Below are 13122 nucleotides of genomic sequence, written 5' to 3' on the forward strand. Positions count from 1 at the left end.
CAGCCTCCTACCTAACCCGAAATAGCCATTGTGCTTTTCGACGTATTCCTGTATAAACCGAACGCTGTGATTAACTCGCGCCGGATTTTTAAATATACCGCGAGGGTGCAGAATTCCCTGCGAACACGACCTGATTATTTCCTAGATTCCAGGTTTCACCCGCCATGTAAACCATGCCACTAATTGCGTTTACAATAACTAAGACAACAATAATGTCATCCAATGTCCTGATGATGATGCCCACATTCTAAAATATTTACAACAAGGGGTGGTGAGGGACAGAGTCTCTGAATTAAGCAGAAAGCTCTCACCCAGTCAAGAGATCAGGGCTAGATCCAACACCGTCTGATTTGCATATAGCCAGGTTCTGAGCTGGGATGGGGCAGTGAGATAAATAACGGTGATGGATCAAGCCCTGATCTTTGGACTGGGTAAGAGTGGTCTGCTCAATTCAGACACTCTGTTCATCACCACCCCCTTTTGTAAATCGATTTTGGCCACTATAGGTGTGGCAGGGTATACTCAGACATGAGTCCCTTTCTCACTGCTCCATCAGGATTCAAGCAAGCCGGGCCGAAGAGGCTGAAATGCCAGAAACCGGTCCCCGGTAGCTTGGCTCCTTTCTGGTAAAGAATTGGCTTGGTAGTTTAGTCTGCCCTGTTCCCATGATGCACTGGGCCAGGGACAGACTGATTTGCATATAGCCAGGTTCTGAGCTGGGATGGGGCAGTGAGATAAATAACGGTGATGGATCAAGCCCTGATCTTTGGACTGGGTAAGAGTGGTCTGCTCAATTCAGACACTCTGTTCATCACCACCCCCTTTTGTAAATCGATTTTGGCCACTATAGGTGTGGCAGGGTATACTCAGACATGAGTCCCTTTCTCACTGCTCCATCAGGATTCAAGCAAGCCGGGCCGAAGAGGCTGAAATGCCAGAAACCGGTCCCCGGTAGCTTGGCTCCTTTCTGGTAAAGAATTGGCTTGGTAGTTTAGTCTGCCCTGTTCCCATGATGCACTGGGCCAGGGACAGACTGATTTGCATATAGCCAGGTTCTGAGCTGGGATGGGGCAGTGAGATAAATAACGGTGATGGATCAAGCCCTGATCTTTGGACTGGGTAAGAGTGGTCTGCTCAATTCAGACACTCTGTTCATCACCACCCCCTTTTGTAAATCGATTTTGGCCACTATAGGTGTGGCAGGGTATACTCAGACATGAGTCCCTTTCTCACTGCTCCATCAGGATTCAAGCAAGCCGGGCCGAAGAGGCTGAAATGCCAGAAACCGGTCCCCGGTAGCTTGGCTCCTTTCTGGTAAAGAATTGGCTTGGTAGTTTAGTCTGCCCTGTTCCCATGATGCACTGGGCCAGGGACAGACTGATTTGCATATAGCCAGGTTCTGAGCTGGGATGGGGCAGTGAGATAAATAACGGTGATGGATCAAGCCCTGATCTTTGGACTGGGTAAGAGTGGTCTGCTCAATTCAGACACTCTGTTCATCACCACCCCCTTTTGTAAATCCACATTCTAAAATAGGCATCGAAACGTCGACACATAACCCCATATGCAAACTGTGTATGTAACATTGATAATTGCAATGGCGTGTTTTTACATTCAACGTCTGTCCTACTGAAACACAAGTGTACAGACATATTTTGAGCTTTCTCCATTTTGCCTTTTTTGTTGTTGTCCTTTATATATGTTGAAGGTCACGGCTGTGCCCGCTTGACATTTTTAATAACCAAAAAATAATTTGTTGATTAAAAAATAAATACCTGTCCGGATGGACAGAAGACATACAATTTATCAAGTGTATGATCATTGCTTACAATATATTTATTATAGGGACCACTGTTCTGTATAATAATCCTAGATACTTCTAGGCACAAAGACCCACCCCTTTCATGGCCCGGCACTCCTCACATGGTGAGATTGTACTTCAAGTTGGCAGGTATGGGCATACCATTTAGCGAACGAACACAGGACCTCAGTCTCAGGGAGTAATTGCAGGGCCTCCGCTGTATATCCCCCAATTGCATGGTCCCAAGTTCAGGCCCCACTAATGGGTTCCAGTTTCATGCTTTGTCACCCGCAGGGTCCCATCTCTGTCTTCATCCGCAGGATCCCCACCTCTTCATCTGCAGGGTCCCATCTCTAAGTTCATCCGGAGGGTCCCATCTCGGTCTTCATCCGCAGGGTCCCATCTCGGTCTTCATCCGCAGGGTCCCATCTCGGTCTTCATCCGCAGGGTCCCATCTCGGTCTTCATCCGCAGGGTCCTATCTCGGTCTTCATCCGCAGGATCCCCACCTCTTCATCTGCAGGGTCCCATCTCTAAGTTCATCCGGAGGGTCCCATCTCGGTCTTCATCTGCAGGGTCCCATCTCGGTCTTCATCCGCAGGGTCCCATCTCGGTCTTCATCCGCAGGGTCCCATCTCGGTCTTCATCCGCAGGGTCCCATCTCGGTCTTCATCCGCAGGGTCCCATCTCGGTCTTCATCCGTAGGGTCCCATCTCGGTCTTCATCCGCAGGGTCCCATCTCGGTCTTCATCCGCAGGGTCCCATCTCGGTCTTCATCCGCAGGGTCCCATCTCGGTCTTCATCCGCAGGGTCCCATCTCGGTCTTCATCCGCAGGGTCCCATCTCGGTCTTCATCCGCAGGGTCCCATCTCGGTCTTCATCCGCAGGGTCCCATCTCGGTCTTCATCCGCAGGGTCCCATCTCGGTCTTCATCCGTAGGGTCCCATCTCGGTCTTCATCCGCAGGGTCAAATCTCGGTCTTCATCCGCAGGGTCCCATCTCGGTCTTCATTCGCAGGGTCCCATCTCGGTCTTCATCTGCAGGGTCCCATCTCGGTCTTCATCTGCAGGGTCCCATCTCGGTCTTCATCTGCAGGGTCTTATCTCGGTCTTCATCCGCAGGGTCCCATCTCGGTCTTCATCTGCAGGGTCCCATCTCGGTCTTCATCCACAGGGTCTTATCTCGGTCTTCATCCGCAGGGTCTTATCTCGGTCTTCATCCGCAGGGTCCCATCTCGGTCTTCATCTGCAGTTGCAGACCACCCGTCGGCCTCAGGCTGCAGTTGCAGACCGCCCGTCGGCCTCAGGCTGCAGTTGCAGACCGCCCGTCGGCCTCAGGCTGCAGTTGCAGACCGCCCGTCGGCCTCAGGCTGCAGTTGCAGACCGCCCATCTGCCTCAGGCTGCAGTTGCAGACCGCCCATCTGCCTCAGGCTGCAGTTGCAGACCGCCCATCTGCCTCAGGCTGCATTTGCAGACCACCTGTTGGCCTCAGGCTGCGGTTGCAGACCCCCCCCGTCGGCCTCAGGCTGCAGTTGCAGACCGCCCGTTGGCTTCAGGCTGCAGTTGCAGACCGCCCGTTGGCCTCAGGCTGCAGTTGCAGACCGCCCGTTGGCCTCAGGCTGCGGTTGCAGACCGCCCGTCAGCCTCAGGCTGCAGTTGCAGACCACCCGTTGGCCTCAGGCTGCGGTTGCAGACCCCCCCCGTCGGCCTCAGGCTGCAGTTGCCGACCGCCCGTCGGCCTCAGGCTGCAGTTGCAGACCACCCGTTGGCCTCAGGCTGCGGTTGCAGACCACCCGTTGGCCTCAGGCTGCGGTTGCAGACCACCCGTTGGCCTCAGGCTGCGGTTGCAGACCCCCCGTCGGCCTCAGGCTGCGCTTGCAGACCGCCCGTCGGCCTCAGGCTGTGCTTGCAGACCGCCCGTCGGCCTCAGGCTGCGGTTGCACACCGCCCGTCGGCCCCAGGCTGCGGTTGTAGACGCCAGTCGGCCCCAGGCTGCGGTCGCAGACCGCCCGTTGGCCTCAGGCTGCGGTCGCAGACCGCCCGTCAGCCTCAGGCTGCGGTCGCTGGCCGCCCGTCGGCCTCAGGCTGCGGTCGCTGGCCGCCCGTCGGCCTCAGGCTGCGGTTGCAGACCCCCCCGTCGGCCTCAGCCTGCAGTTGCAGACCGCCCGTCGGCCTCAGGCTGCATTTGCAGACCACCCGTCGGCCTCAAGCTGCGGTTGCAGACCCCCCCGTCGGCCTCAGGATGCGGTTGCAGACCCCCCGTCGGCCTCAGGCTGCGGTTGCAGACCCCCCGTCGGCCTCAGGCTGCGGTTGCAGACTGCCCGTCGGCCTCAGGCTGCGGTTGCAGACTGCCCGTCGGCCTCAGGCTGCGGTTGCAGACCGCCCGTCAGCCTCAGGCTGCGGTCGCTGGCCGCCCGTCGGCCTCGGGTGCGCCCACGGTGTGCCTGCAGATTCTCATCCTCATCATGGAGATTCTCAGCCCCACAGTGTGCCTGGAGATTCTCAGTCTAAACTTAGGTCTTCCGCTCAGTCTGCACCAGCAGATTCTCTGTCTTTTGACCACCTCTTTCCTCACCCCTGCCTCCGATGTACCTAAATCCAGATTATTTTGTACTTCGGTCTTCATTCGCAGGGTCCCATCTCGGTCTTCATCTGCAGGGTCCCATCTCGGTCTTCATCTGCAGGGTCTTATCTCGGTCTTCATCCGCAGGGTCCCATCTCGGTCTTCATCCGCAGGGTCCCATCTCGGTCTTCATCCGCAGGGTCCCATCTCGGTCTTCATCCGCAGGGTCCCATCTCGGTCTTCATCCGCAGGGTCCCATCTCCGTCTTCATCCGCAGGGTCCCATCTCGGTCTTCATCCGCAGGGTCCCATCTTGGTCTTCATCCGTAGGGTCCCATCTCGGTCTTCATCCGTAGGGTCCCATCTCGGTCTTCATCCGCAGGGTCAAATCTCGGTCTTCATCCGCAGGGTCCCATCTCGGTCTTCATTCGCAGGGTCCCATCTCGGTCTTCATCTGCAGGGTCCCATCTCGGTCTTCATCTGCAGGGTCTTATCTCGGTCTTCATCCGCAGGGTCCCATCTCGGTCTTCATCTGCAGGGTCCCATCTCGGTCTTCATCCACAGGGTCTTATCTCGGTCTTCATCCGCAGGGTCTTATCTCGGTCTTCATCCGCAGGGTCCCATCTCGGTCTTCATCTGCAGTTGCAGACCACCCGTCGGCCTCAGGCTGCAGTTGCAGACCGCCCGTCGGCCTCAGGCTGCAGTTGCAGACCGCCCGTCGGCCTCAGGCTGCAGTTGAAGACCGCCCGTCGGCCTCAGGCTGCAGTTGCAGACCGCCCATCTGCCTCAGGCTGCAGTTGCAGACCGCCCATCTGCCTCAGGCTGCATTTGCAGACCACCTGTTGGCCTCAGGCTGCGGTTGCAGACCCCCCCCGTCGGCCTCAGGCTGCAGTTGCAGACCCCCCGTCGGCCTCAGGCTGCGGTTGCAGACCCCCCGTCGGCCTCAGGCTGCGGTTGCTGGCCGCCCGTCGGCCTCGGGTGCGCCCACGGTGTGCCTGCAGATTCTCATCCTCATCATGGAGATTCTCAGCCCCACAGTGTGCCTGGAGATTCTCAGTCTAAACTTAGGTCTTCCGCTCAGTCTGCACCAGCAGATTCTCTGTCTTTTGACCACCTCTTTCCTCACCCCTGCCTCCGATGTACCTAAATCCAGATTATTTTGTACTTCAGGAGACAAGGAGAGAGATCAGCGAAGAGTACAATAAACTCAAATCTGAATCTTCAATTACGCCTCTTTTCTCGATTCCTGATGTATGATTGCTGTGACTTTGGAAGAACGCAGCACCACCACAAAACACAGCGACTGAGCTGCCCAAGCACCATCTTGGTCCAGGCGGGCTCCTTTCCCTGGCTCCTGTGTGGCATGGAGTCTCTGTGCCTCTGAGAGGGAGGACCCTCCCCAGGCCTGTGTTCTTTCCCTTATGTAAACACATCCAGTGCAAAGCGCTTCTGTCTTGGTGCTTCGAGTCTACCAGCATCGATAAGGGAGGGGGTCCTGGACTGGGGTCCTGGGAGTCAGCAGCTTCACTTACTGGCACACAATAACCTGTCCTTGAGTATTTTGGAGCGAACTCTTTCTGTTGGCCATTCGTCACCTTCTGTAAGGGTCAGGGCACTGACTTGCAATGCTGCGAATGTTGTGCTGTTCCAGTTCTACTATGCGTGTCTTACCCTGCGTTTTTAGCTCACTCATATCCTTGTGACAAACTCACAATTCATCTCAATTTGATCTTCTCATAGTTTAATGTTAATTTCCCAGCATATAAAAAAGTAAATCGGTCTAAAACAAATTAAAGGATTTTCTCACCCTCTTTCACTATTCACTGAGAATGTTTGATTGTGTGACATCAGAGCACACGCAAACTTGCTGTCCCCTTCCCAAAGCAGGTAAAATACTGGAATGTGAGAGGACCTATGAATGCGAGAACCGGGTGTTCCGCTCCCTGTGCAGGCACAATGTTTGATATGTTACGTCATCAGTATCGGAGAACCACTGTCACTTTGGGTGCAGGTAGAATGTTCGATCGTGGGACGTCATAACGCGGAAGAACAAATGGCGTCCTTCGTTATGCAGTTCGAACATTTGATTATGTGATGTCATAAGAAGTTGTATAAGGTCGCTGAGAAAAGCAAATCTTTAGAGTACCAGTTGGGAGAAACCCTGTCACCTACACGACTTGTTCGAATTTTCCACGCTACGTGGCAATTACCATCTGCTAGAAACAGATTAACTGAAAGAATGTTTTTTTTCAAGATTGACTTTTGTAAGTTATTTTTAAAGGTCACGTGATTCCTTTCCCTATCTGCACCCTTACTGCTGCTCGCACAGTTTCGTTAATTTTCACCCCAGATTAAAATGCCGGAATAAATCGGCCAGGTGACAACCTTAGACAGAGGGGAGCAGTTTTCTCCACCCCCTTTTACTACTACTATTTTCTCCTACCTCTCTCCCTTCCTTTAAAAAATGTTTTTAAATTAACTTTTTGAGGGGGCGAGGACTCCTTGTTATGCCCACCCACCGTTTTTTGTTTTCTCGTTTTCTCATAATTGTTTTTCTCTTAAACCACAAACTATGTAAGGCCTACCTGTATGGGCAGATTGATTGTGTGATGGTGTAATGCACGTAAGAACCATGAGTCTCTTCTGTGCAGTCAGAATGAGACAGGTTGAGGGGTGCCATATCTTCTGTTTCCGTCCTGGGGCAATAAGCATTTACTGTGAAGTATTCGTGGTAGGTACGGTTGTTTCCCACTACTGTCCCACGGCACAGGTATTGCTTAACTCCTGATCAATAACCAAGGCACTCTCTTGACGAATTTCACTCTATAGCTTTAGTAAAGTTGAGCAGTCGAGGGGAGGTAAACATTCGGAAGAAAAGTCTTTAGGCTCAAAGTCCACTGAGTGAAACACATAAGGCAAATGCAATAGGTCTCGCATTACTGATAGTTTGAGTTAATGGCGTTGCAAATAATAATGCAACGCCAATAGCTCATACATTCAGTAATGCGAGACCTAGTACATTGCAAAGGGTTGCGTAGTGAGCCAGGAACCAGCATTGTATGTCTCAGCACAGTTCTGCAAGCTGCTCCTAGAGCTCCCTAGTGAGAAAGGCACCAGCACAGCATGTCTCGGTGCAGTACCGCAAGCTGCTCCTAGAGGTCCCTGGTGAGCAAGGCACCAGCACTGCATGTCTAGTTGCAGTACCGCAAGCTGCTCTTAGAGGTCCCTCGTGAGCAAGGCACTAGCACTGCATGTCTAGAATCAGTACTGCAATCTGCTCCTAGAGGTCCCTAGTGAACATCATAAACTTTTGGTCACATATGGTACTACACCATACAGAAGATATGGTAAATCCACCCTACCCATGATGCACTGCATGCAAGATAGTACCATGAGTACATTCAAACAGCTATGTCCATATATACAATTAGTTGCTTTGAAATGTGACAAAATAATTATTATATTAATTCCGGATTAGGTTGTACTCTATGTGGAGCTGATGAAGGGAAATTTATAGAAGGTCTATTATGAATGTGAGATATGCTAGCGAGTAAAGTAACCACTGCCAACTTAGTTCATGACCAAGTGAGTGTCTTGTCTGAAGGCCTTTAAGAAAATAGTGCATTGAGGCTATAATTAAAACCTAGGGCGTAACAACACATGTAACAGGGGCTACCTTCATGGGAGGTTACAAGAAGAGACAAGGCGGTACTAAGGAGGGACTAAAAAGCCTAATGGCCAATGAAAAGCCACCATTCCGAAAGGGCAAGGGCAGGAGCCAATAACAAAGATGGGCGGGAAGTAGGCAGAGCTTTATCCACATATCCGGAATACCGCATGTCTTGAAGAGACAGCGCAAGTGCTGCCTAGGCGAGACCTAAAAATCAAACCAGGCACAGCTCACCCATGCCATGGAAAGACATGTGTCCCTACAGAGGTCAGAAAGTGGGTGGAGACCTGCTATCTCCAGCCCTGTGCAGACAGTATAGTGGATTGGGTGATGTCCTAAGACTCACGACGACCCGCTGGTCCATTCCCAGCGCTGGCAGACGATAATGTTATGACTTACCTGGTGCCCACCTACACCCTTATCTCCGCAATAAATTGATGGGAGTACAATGCACATTCACAGCTGGCGTAACCTTTAGGCTGATCTGAACAGTACCAGCTTACCACCCCTGTGAGGATGAAACCACTCACCAGCTTCTGGAAGAGGTCGCCCACCCTCTGCTGATGGCTCCACTGCTGGACGCGTGGGAAGAGGCGGTCGTAGAAGTCCTTGTGAATCTCGTAGAGCTCAGGCACTTTGAAGAAGATGGTCTCTATCTGCTGGATGGTCAGCACCGGCTGGGAGGTGGTGGCGGCAGCCTTCAGCGGCTTCATGGGCTGAGATTTGTGGCCAGAGGAACACCGAAAAAGAGAGGGACAGAAGACCATGTTAGATGACTGTCACCAGCCAGTGTCTTTGCACACCAAAACATCCATAGATACGCGCCTTCCCCCCATTGCAATGAAGCACTCCTGCCCCCAAGCGGACACCCACTCACTCATAAGTGTCTGCTTCAACTAACTTGGATCTTTCAGTGTGTGATCTCCCTCTCTTTAACCCTTCACAGCAACCGCCACAGCCAGATCCATACAAAGCCTTTAGCAACCACATAGACTCATCCTTGCTGCCACAGAGACAGCCCTCAGAAGCTGCACACTGGGAGGTCATCAGTTCCTGGCAGCTAAACAAATTCCTCAACAGCCGCACAGACAGTCTTTAACTACAGACAGCCCTACTCCGCTGTAGAAGTTGTTAGTCATGGAGGAAGCAATGTCCCTGACTAGCAGTCACTGCCCCCTCAGTCACAGCTCTGGGCAAAAGCATAAAAAACCTATGGATAACAGCTACAGCCCCCACACAGCTGCATCTTTACGACCAGTCATCGAAAGCAACAGCCAAACTTCCAAGCAGACCAAACACCTCCCCGCTCCATCAGCCCCCAGGAGCAGTTTAAGGCAGACGCTGTACTCACCAGCAACAGTGCTTCAAGATGGCTCAGGTAGGTTTCCTCGCTGGACAGAATTGCAGACAATACCCACTTCCTCATTTCCAAGCCTTTCTCCAAATCTGGTTCACTCTAAAGAGAAGGAGAAGAGTTGGGCTTTCAAAGCAAGTCTTTGAGGATTAGGGGAGTTAAGACCAACAAGAATTAATTTATAGTCAGATTTTACAGTAGAACGAGATCAAGAAAATACACCTTGGTCAAAGGAGCTTAGAATGATTTCTGAAACAACTCAGAGACAATCTAATTGTAATATGTTTTGGCATAGACCACCAAACAAAAGGCACTCTGAGCTATACGCTCAATACATATCCCATTGTCAGCGTTATAAGTTATTTATGCCTCAAATCTATTAGCAAAGAATCCAAAACTATTGTATATATTCCCCCGACAACCTGCTAAGACACACTTCAACTGGGGGATACAACCAAGTGCACCCCACCCTAAAACAACAGGACTACAGCTCCATCACCAAGCTAGGGGAGACTGACATCTGATGTCAGCTGACTGACAGGCAGGAACACAAGCCTTTTTTACCAGTACCCTAGGTAAGTGGAGAAGTGTGGCTCACCGGTTAGAGGCGGCAGACCGAGAAGCAGAGGTGGGGCCGGGACCAGGGATCGATTCCCGACGCGGCAGGGTACGGAACCAATGTCAGCGGGCTCGATAAATCTCGCCTCGGTGCCTCTCTAACCATGGGTCCCACGCTGCAACTCTGGGCAAAAGCTTGCTTAATCTCCACAACAGCCCCCTCGCTGCCGGGGATGCCTGGCTTCACCTTGGGGATGCCCAATAGGGACCATCTCACAGGGAGAGCCAGGACGGGTTCCCCAGCGGCACACAGCGCCAAGAAACCCTGGGGTGAACGTGCGCTCTACAAATTCATACATAAGTGTTTATTGACTATCTCTGTATATCTCTGTAGTCTTCCAATACCTGGGCCCTCACATGTGAATGTGTTGTGAAACTGGGTATGTGTGGTGTGCACACAAAGGTTTGCAAGTACAAACAGCGAACATTAAAGGCATTCTTTGCACATAGCTCAGACCATTCCAGCTTCCGTTTTATTGGGCCAGGATTGGGCTGTACCAGTGTCACTCTTGTCTGTTTTCTGGATTCAATTTACATCCAGCCCAGAACCCTGTCTGAAAACAAAACCCTACCTACACCAGTATGATCACTTGTCCGATCTGATGGTAGATCAGTCTAGAGGGAGCTCGCCTCTGCTCAGCGTATCTGAGTTTTGGCAGGACCTTCACATTGTGGTGGATCTGAATGCTGTGTGGGGAAAGTACCCCCACTTGAGGTGTCAGCCCTGTCTCTCCCAATGTAAGCACTCCTGTGAACGTTTGGTGCCTGCACCCTCTCTCCTTTGTGGAAATATTGACAATTATGTGACAATCATGGACAGACAATCTATGCTTTTTAAAAACCTTTTCACCCCACCTGGCTTCCCGTCAGTGCCCCCCAGAACAGGAGAAGAACCAGCTCTCCAAACCAAGATCCTTTTTACTCTCTGTGGAGTGAAATGAAGCGATTTAGCCCAATTAAGAGACGGCGGATGAAGGCCAGGATCCTGTGTGTTTCACTTGAGCCCCACTCTCATCATCCAAGCCTAGGACACAAGAGAGGCACTGCTGCTGTGCCCTGTCCTACTAGGGTGACCAACTGGCAAAGGTGCAAATTCAGGACGGTGAGTGTAAAAGAAAAAGTTACTTACCTTCGGTAACGCTTTTTCTGGTAGATACAATATCAGCCTGTGGATTCCTCACCTTGTGAATATCCCCTTGCGCCAGCAACATTCGGAAATTCTTTTCGTAGCCTCGCGCCGACGTGGACTTGGACGTCATAGAGACACGGCATCGCACGCGACTCCGCTGACGTCACCGACGCCTATAATAGGCCCACGCCGGCGTGATGACATCAGTTCCGCCCTTTTTTCCATGCCTTCGACGCACACAGACGGACCAATGACAGCAGTAAAGTACAAAGTATACACAGTACACGATAGCCCAAATAACACACACAGTGTGAAGCTAATGAAAGCAAACATTCGAAATATCAAATTTTCATGACCACAAAATAAACACAATATCAACGTGAAACAATACAGATATACTGGTATAGAAGAGTGGACTGGAGGCGGGTGGGTCAGAGAGGAATCCACAGGCAGATATTGTATCTACCAGAAAAAGCGTTACAGAAGGTAAGTAACTTGTTCTTCTGATAGATACATCTGCTGTGTGGATTCCTCATCTTGTGAATAGAGTCCCACAGCAGTCCCCACTCCCGGAGGAGGGAGTCCACTCTTCTAAACCAGGAAATCATGGCGGACAGAGCGCGCAAAGTGACCAGCCCTCCTCACTTCGGAATCCAAGCAGTAATGCTTCGCGAAAGTGTGGAGGGAAGACCAAGTTGCCGCCCTACAAATATCCTCTACTGGAACACCTCTAGCTAATGCGGAGGATGAAGATTTAGCTCTTGTAGAATGAGCCCTTATACCCTCTGGTGGTTCCTTACCGGCCATAGAGTAGCAGATCTTAATAAAGAGGACGATCCATCTTGACAAAGTTCTCTTATGGACCGCTCTTCCTTTCTTGCAGCCAGCAAACCCAACGAAGAGCTGGTCATCCAAACGACAGTCTTTAGATCTGTCCAGGTAAAAGGACACCGCCCTCTTGGGGTCCAGACGGTGTAATCTCTCCTCCTCCTTGGAAGGGTGCAGGGGAGGATAAAAGGAAGGGAGGGTAATGGATTGCCCAAGGTGGAAAGGAGTCACCACCTTAGGGAGAAAAGCAGCCCTGGTCCTAAGAACCAATCGATCAGCATGAATGGTCAGGAATGGGGGCTTGGAACTAAGAGCTTGAAGCTCACTCACCCTCCTTGCTGAGGTTATTGCAACGAGGAAGACTGTCTTAAGAGTCAAAAGCCTCATAGGACATTTGTGAAGAGGCTCAAAGGGAGCACTCATCAGAAAGGTCAAGACAAGATTCAAGTCCCACTGAGGCACAATAAAAGGAGTAGGAGGGAACTTATTTGTGAGGCCCTTCAAAAACCTTAAAACAACAGGAGACTTAAAAAGAGATGGCTGGTCAGGCAAGCATAGAAATGCCAACAGCGCAGAAAGATAACCCTTAACTGAGGCAACAGCAAGCCCTTGCCGCGCCAGAGAGCGAGCGAACTGGAGAACATCAGACAAATGGGCTCAATAGACTTCACCCCACACCAAGTGACAAACTTTGACCATCTGTACGAATAAATGGTCCTAGTGGAGTCACGCCTGGCTGACAAGATGACATCAACCACTTCAGGCGGGAGTGAAAAAGAATTCAGGTTGCCCCGTTCAATCTCCAGGCATGAAGGTGTAATGTCTGGAGGTGGGGGTGTAGAACCTGCCCCTCCATCTGAGAGAGGAGGTCTGCCCTGAAAGGGAGACGGAGCGGCGGGTGAGAGGAGAGGTGGAGAAGATCTGTGTACCACACCCTTCTTGGCCAATCTGGGGCGACCAAAATGACTTGGGCCCGGTCTTGGCGAATCTTCCTCAGAACCTGAGGAATCAAAGGTATGGGAGGAAACGCGTAAAGGAGTTGTCTTCCCTAACTCAAATGAAACGCGTCCCCCAAGGCTCCTTGCATCGGATACTGGAGACTGCAGAATGATGGGCAGTGAGCATTCTCGCGAGTGGCAAACAGGTCCACCCGAGGAGTTC

At 51.6% G+C, this 13122-nt stretch overlaps 1 protein-coding gene across 1 annotated transcript in view; it reads right to left on the reverse strand.

Moving 5' to 3' along the window:
- BCR (BCR activator of RhoGEF and GTPase) overlaps positions 1–13122 on the reverse strand; it is a 364718-nt gene that overhangs the window by 148647 nt on the left and 202949 nt on the right. The window contains exons 3-4 of the mRNA XM_086942801.1: positions 9384–9488; positions 8563–8748 (exon numbers count right to left, since the gene is read on the reverse strand). Coding sequence (XP_086798927.1) covers positions 8563–8748; positions 9384–9488 — 291 coding nt within the window. The remainder of the gene's footprint in view (positions 1–8562; positions 8749–9383; positions 9489–13122) is intronic.

The sequence above is a fragment of the Lissotriton vulgaris genome, chromosome 11 (assembly GCF_964263255.1).
Source record: "Lissotriton vulgaris chromosome 11, aLisVul1.2, whole genome shotgun sequence".
NCBI lineage: Eukaryota > Metazoa > Chordata > Amphibia > Caudata > Salamandridae > Lissotriton > Lissotriton vulgaris.